Genomic DNA, 7,404 nt, shown 5'->3' with positions numbered 1-7,404 from the left:
CTGATACGTAGCTCCGATACGTAGCGATGCAGACAGAAGCGTGTACAGTATGAGCCAATCAGTGGCAGTAATGACAGAGCATGCACTGTTACGCAAAAACCGCGATAGAGTGAAGCCGCGGAAGTCGAAGCCGAAGTGGCGAGGGTTCACTGTAGTTCTGTCTCATCTGAAACTATTCCAAAATTTTAATACTAGTATTATCACTGTTTTTTTTTAACGCAACTAAACTATTTTGCTGATTAAAGAAGTCTATTTTAATCAAATAAAATAGTATCAACTGTGTCTGGTACCGCCTTTCCCAAATAATATACGAGAAGATGTAAGTATAAACCAAAACAAAAAGGAGAAGTCTCTGATTCAAATAAATTGAATAAATGCTTGGTTAAGCAGGTTTCTTCATACAAGAGCCTTTGTGCACACAGTTATCTCTAAGGCAGTATATTTTCTTTCAAAAATAAGTGATTTTATATCCTCACCAAAGTGAATTTGGTTACCACATGATTCAAAGGGCAAAGAGTGGCTCCTAGGTGTCCAGAATACTAGTACACTTATAACAGGAATAAGTGGGAGAGAGAACAGATATGTGCAGGAGTGGAATCCAGCAAGCAGTTACCTTAGTCTAGAAACTTGGGAGAGAAAGCAGACAAAACCACAAGTGCTGATACCTACAGCATTAAATGTCCCATACTCACTGTGAATGTGACCAACCAGAGAGTGTCCTGTTTTAACATGAGATGTCTTGCACTCAATAGCTAAGTCTTAAAAATGTACCATGCACCATTTATCTATCTATCTGTCTGTCTATCTGCTAGTCCAAATGAAATGTGTTTCTTGAGTCTTAAAGATACAGAATGCTAATATCTCCAATAAACCTGACACTGTGGAAAGACCTCCCAAAAAGAAAGGTAGTTTATGTAAACTCATCCTTCTAGATAGAGCACCTGCTACAGTACGTGGTAAAACAAATTCTAAATAAATGTTTATTGCATAAATGAGTTTTCTTCCAAACATCAAAAGATAGCTCAATTTTTACCTCCTTTGTGTTCGAATTCTATTTTTTAAACATGCAAAAAAGAACCCTAAAATTAAGCGCCTGTGTACAACGTGAGTTTCACAAAAGTTTGTCTTTGGCTTAAGTGCTCTGTCAAAATCTATTCTTAAAAGTTTGGGTTTTTAAAAGTTTCATCAGTCAATGCCTACTTCACTGTTTTCTCTAGCACCTCTAAAATCAATGAGCTGGCAGGAGAGTGAGAGTCAGGAGTACATCTAAGGAAGGTGACAAGTCAGGATACTGAAGAATACCAGGACAAAGCTGAAGTCTTCAAATTTGCATAAGCATTCTATCAACTGAAGTATAATAAATGCAGGATAAAACCTAATGCCTCCATTCATAATTATGAAAACTGTAAATAATTTTTAACATAAAATTAACTTCCAAATTCTTAAAACAGGAAATGTACCAACAGCTATTATATATGTTTAAGGGCGTGCTGTATCTTCTGAACAATGCAAAGTCAAATCAGAAAGACTGGCTTGCATTGTAAATCTAGTCTTTGTAAAATGTTTGTGTGTGTTCTAACATTCATAAAATTAACCCAATAGCATTTATAAACTGAATCTATGCGTTTAATTCTCATGAGGCATAAATCATTCAAGAAAAATGGATAATTTTAGAACCCTTCCTATTTTATGAGGACAAAGTAAAATATCAACTTTGCCACCTCAAAATTTCATGAGGGAAAATATCTAAGATCCATACTACCATGGATAAATCTATGAGATAATCCCAATTTATTTTGTTCTTCTACTGACCTCAACTGAAAGTGAGCATCTACTGGGAATCGCCAATGGGCAGTACAGTGCCCAAGGAGCAAACCATAAGCTGAAAATACTGAGAAACTCCTTCCTGAACCAAAAGGTCAAACTTCTATCTTCAGCAAAATTTTTTCATAAATTTCTAAAATTTTCCAAAAGTTCTGTCTCTATCCCTGTTGATTTCTCTAATGATGTTATTTGGCCGTGGCATGATGTTGACCTTAACAAGCCCGCAGGCAGACTGTGTGGATGGTGCACCTCTAATCCATACAGACAAGTATATAGGTATACATGTCTGTGTGCATGTGGAAAGAAGCCACCCAAAGTCGGGAGATTCTTATAGATGGCTAAACTCTCATGAAGGTAAAATAATTGTTCTATAATTCAATTTATAAATATACTCAAAGCCCTTTTCTCCATATAAAATGGTACATCCAAAACATTCTATTTTCCAATTCTACTTTAAAGTAAAATATAACATTTTCCTAAGAGAATCATAGACCACCCAAAACAAAAACCAATCACAAAATCGTTAGCAGCTACGCCAACCACGTTATCTAGATACCTACTCAAGATTTATGCACTTTCTCTTCTAGTTAAAAGACACATTTTAAAACACTAGTTTATAAATTAAATAAGACAAACTCATAGAATCTCTATATATAAATAATTTGGTTAATCTAAATCAGCGGTTCTCAACCTGTGGGTTGCAACCCCTTTGGGGGTTGAACGACCCTTTCATACGGGTCGCCCGATTCTTAATAGTAGAACAATTATAGTTATGAAGTAGCAACAAAAATAATTTTATGGTTGGGGGAGTCACCACAACATGAGGAACTGTATTAAAGGGTCGCATCATTAGGAAAGTTGAGAACCACTGATGATCTGATTTTAGAAAACATACACATTTAAAAGTTGGAGCATATGTTAATGGCCTCCATTTTTCCATGTATAAATAAAATCACCTCCGTTAACGATAAAAGTTTTTAAAATCCTCTCTACAAGGCCTTCATAGTCCTGTATAAATACAAATGATAAAAAGGAGGGAGGAACAAGGAAGAGAGCAAAGAGAAGAGCAAAAAGTCAGGGAACAAAAAGAATAAAAGACGAGACAGATTTTTTTAAAGGATTCATACAACTGAGTGTGATACCCTTATTTTTCAGAGTCCTATGAAAGATACACTACCAATATCCCTTCTCTGTGCTATATTCTAACAAGGATGGGCAGAAGACAAGCACTCAGCCACTGAGGTGTATGTTTATTTTATTAATAGAAATATAACACAATTCCCACCAAAAGATTAACCAAACAATCCACTTTTGAAAAGCTCAAGCACCAGCAATTACTAAACTGTTTGCATTAACACCTCTGTAACCCTCCGATTATTGGATAACACTGACAAGCTGAGCCCACAGCCAAGTTTAACAAAGACCCCCCAACTATCTTTGGCATTTACTGATCTAAATACTACTCCCAATCACCACCATTACTAATGGATATTTATCAAAACACAAGCCATTCCAAATAGACCATTAGCTCCCACATTCTCTCAGACAACAAGAATTTTACTGTATTTCAAAACATAAGTCACCTGTATGCATCGTCTTCTTTCAAGTCTCATATCATCCTGATGGGGTGGGGGAGGGAGGGAGGAGTCCAGCAGCAAAACTCTAACACTGTGTGAAGAAAAACAGACGATGAGGATAATGATGCAAGGCAACTACCCCTTTTTGAGGAATATACAATGTGGCTATAATCCCCCAAACATAGATAAAAGTACTTCAAATGTTCAAAGTTATTTACCAAGATTTAGTTATACATACTTAAAATTAATGAAAACCAATTTTTAAACATTTATGTATGTATATATTTAATGATGAGGACAAACGAAAACTTTAAATATCAGCCTACTATCAATGAAAAACTCAGGTATGGAATAAAAGTTGACTATTCGACTAGTCTTATTATTTATTTGTTTTTAAAAATCTACCTTTTGTAATCTGCATTAATTTGCAAATCAATACAAATGTGAATTCATTTTTCATAGTGACTTACTTACTAGCAAAGCAAGCAATACGAGTTACTTTTTAAAGATAACAGATAACATGTCGACTGAGCAAAGGTTAATTTGTTAGTTAAGTTCTGAGATATTTCTCCTAACTGTGCCAAGTCCGTAAGTCCACTTGCTTTCAGAATGGTTTCCTTTACGATACTGTAATTCGTTTACAATACTTCCAACTTACTACTTCAACTGTTACTTCGTGATTGGCCAATAAATGTCATGACTAATGAGAAAACAAAAATAACCTCATTGTTGTTACCAACTAAGCTCCACCCACTGCCATCAAGTTAATTTCAACTCTACAGACTCTAGCACAGGATTTCCTAGGTGGTAAAATCTTTACACCTGCAAAGATGCTAAAGAGAGGATGGTGGTTTTGAACCACTGGTCCTGATGTTAACAGAATGCTCACTCAACAGCATAGCATCACTTAGGCTCATGTTTATCAACTAAGAGCAAAGGAGAAAAGTTAAAAGCTAATTTATAAATTGGCAATCTAGAATTTTAATTAATAGCAAAGAGTTGACGAATATCCCTATTGCAACAATATTGGCTAAGATCAAGATAGTTAAAAAAAAAAAAAAAAAACTACTGATGATTCCAAAGGCTATTTACTAGTGATGAGCTGTACGAACGCTGCAGGATATAGTAGTACAGGAGAGTATCAAATTCTAGATTCTCCATTTATCTAGATAAACAGTATGATAGGATATTTGTATTTTTCTCAATTCCTGATGTCTCTAATCCTTTAACATTTATATTGTGGCATTCTAACCATTGCTATATTTAATCGTTTCTTTCCCAAAGGAGTCCTGGCAGCATAGCGGTTATGTGTTGGGCATCTAACCACAAAGTCAGCAGTTCGAAACGACTAGCTGCTCAGCAGAAGACAAGGTTTTCTACTCTCATAAAGTTACAGTTAAGTTAGGCAGAAATCAGTTGTACTAATTCATTCTGATATTTGCAGTTTCAATAAGGATACTAAATCTGTTGTCTTTTAGTCAATTCCAACTCATAGAAATGATATAAGATAGACAAGAACTGCCCCATAGGGTCTCCATAAATCATTTTGGAAATAAAACTGACACAGTTTTCTCCGACAAAGTTTCTGGTAGGTACAAACCATCAGCCACTGCACTTTCACTACCAGGGCTCCTCTATTTAGAAAACTCCCAAGCAGCCTTGAAAAATAAAGTAAAAAAATCTATTCAAGCACCCTGAAAAAAAAAATGTCAGGCAAGTGGGTTACAATATAGATGTTAATCTTACTATCCAAAAGTATTTCTGCTTTTACTGATTTTTTCCTTCTACTTCTGAATTCACAGGTATTCTTTAAAAGCTCCAAGTACATACTTCAAATAGTAGCAACAGTAGATACTTTGTTGAAAGAGAAAGCCCAGAGACTGGGGTTTACATAAATGTATAAATCACTTGTAAACTAGAAATTAGCTGCATCTGAATCAACTACAATCCATATCCCATTTCTGAAGAACTATTTCCAAGTTCAGACACTGCTATGGCATCAAGTAAAACCCTGGAGGGGGGCGGGGGTCCATGGATATTTATAGATGAATGGACAAACATTGTTGTTTGCTATCAGTTTTGTCTGTGACCCCAAGTGTGTAGAGCAGAACTGCTCCTTAGGGTTTACAAGGATGTAACCTCTCGGAAGTAGATCACCACGCCTATCTTTCCTAGCACTTATGGGTGAATCTGAACTGCCAGCCTTTCTACTAGTAGTCAGTGCTTAACTATTTGCGTCATCCAGGACTTCTAGACAGAACGTCGTTTTGTTTATAAAAATAATCAAGTTATTAAATCAAAATTAAATTATTTTACCATTTAATCTATAAAGCCTGAGTTTTCTAACAATTTTTCCTCTTTATAGACTACCTTAAAAACTCTAGTATGGATCATGAAGAGTAACTAGCTATAAACTATATATATATAATCAATTGCTATAAGCTCTTAACATCATATTCCACCTATGAATTATTACTATAAAACAATGCTACCTACAAATAGCTTCAGGAGAAATAAAATACACATTATTTATACTAATTGTACTTTTTACAAGGCAGAATCAATTAAGATATTAGAATTTTCTTTATTAAAAGTTATTTGAAATTAACCAGCTTACTTATTACTCGTTTTGGTTTTAAACGTAGTCTAAAGGTAAAAAACAGATGTCAAAATAGCCTGACTCTAAAACCTCTTAGAAATGTAATTCATGAATCACTACTCATATGAACACTTACTATGTACCAACCAACTACTCAGGTGGGACACTTCACAAGGTTAACACATTTCATCTCCTATTACCCTTCAGTAGACAGTGCTGCTTCCATTTCACAAATTGAGAAAGAAATCAAGTGTTGAGAAATTAACTGGTCAACCATTACAGCTGGTGAACCCTGGCCCTCCACCAAAGTTCACCATTTTCCACACATGAAGATGCTTCTCAAGAAATCAGGGATCCAGATGTGTCTCAGTCTGATTTTAGTCCTCATGCTCACTCTTTTGTCGGGTTATATAAATTAACCATAAAAAGCATTTCCACTTAGGGACTTGGGACACTAACTCTCCCCCAAAGGTTATCTAGTAGAGAAATTTCATTCTGGCATTTATCGACTGCTACCTTTACCAGAGTATTTTTAAGAGACAAACTGACAAGAAGATGAAACTAAAGCCTTGGACAAGAGGGAAGAACATCAGGATGACAAGCCTGGGTCTGGGGTTACACAATCCCAATGACCTTGGAAATGGGAAGAGTGGAGATGTACTTTAAAAAGATAGCAATATATGATTTCTCACGAAATTACGAGAAGAATCAATATAACCTTGACTAAGCATGCACTGAGCTGCTAAACACAAGGTCAATGGTTCACTTCTCAAGAGAAAGATCAAGCTGTCTGCTGCTATAAAAATTTTAAGTCTTCCTTTTGGTGCGGCAGATGCATCCATGAATATGCTAAAGCCTCAGGAAAGGCTCACCTCCAGCGTTCTCTACTGTGGGAAGAACATCTGGTTGGGCCTTCAGGAGACCAATGAAAGTGCCAATGCCAACTCCCAGAAACTGATCAAAGATGGCTTTATCTTCCACAGGCCTGTGACCATCCATTCTCAGGCCCTTTGTGGAAATACACTTCTGGCCTGCCAGAAGGGCAGGCATATGGCATACATCATCGAAAGGGTACTTGTCAATGCTCGAATGTCCGAGAAGGTGATCTGGATGAGGACGATGAGGATTCTGCGCCCGCTGCTCAAGAGACACAGGCAGTTGAAGAAGATTGACGGCTACAAGTATCACAGCATGTACCTGAATGTGTAGGGGAACGTGTTCAAGAATCAGCTGATTCTCAGGGAACACATCAGCAAGCTGAAGGCAGACAGGTTCGCAAGGAGCTTGTCTGACCAGGCTGAGGCCCGCAGGTCTAAGACCAAAGAAGCACGCAAGTGCCAGGAAAGAAAAGATCAAAAGACTCTGTCCAAGGAGGAAGAGACCAAGAAATAAACTCCCCTCTCT

At 36.6% G+C, this 7,404-nt stretch overlaps 1 protein-coding gene and 1 pseudogene across 3 annotated transcripts in view; one reads left to right on the top strand and one right to left on the bottom strand.

Moving 5' to 3' along the window:
- Window positions 1-7,404, bottom strand: part of DYRK1A (dual specificity tyrosine phosphorylation regulated kinase 1A) — a 125,762-nt gene that overhangs the window by 84,980 nt on the left and 33,378 nt on the right. For all 3 annotated transcript variants that reach the window (XM_004696935.3, XM_004696936.2, XM_045284523.1), the window contains exon 2: window positions 3,408-3,492. In XM_004696935.3, coding sequence (XP_004696992.1) covers window positions 3,408-3,417 — 10 coding nt within the window. In that variant the 5' untranslated portion in view covers window positions 3,418-3,492. The remainder of the gene's footprint in view (window positions 1-3,407; window positions 3,493-7,404) is intronic.
- LOC101659047 lies at window positions 6,841-7,392 on the top strand (annotated as a pseudogene).

Source organism: Echinops telfairi, unplaced genomic scaffold (genome assembly GCF_000313985.2).
Source record: "Echinops telfairi isolate 266 unplaced genomic scaffold, ASM31398v2 ScPeMD7_7469;HRSCAF=8507_0, whole genome shotgun sequence".
Classification (NCBI taxonomy): Eukaryota; Metazoa; Chordata; class Mammalia; order Afrosoricida; family Tenrecidae; genus Echinops; species Echinops telfairi.
The sequence above is the reverse complement of the archived record's forward strand: the minus strand, read 5'-3'. Positions and strand labels throughout refer to the sequence as shown.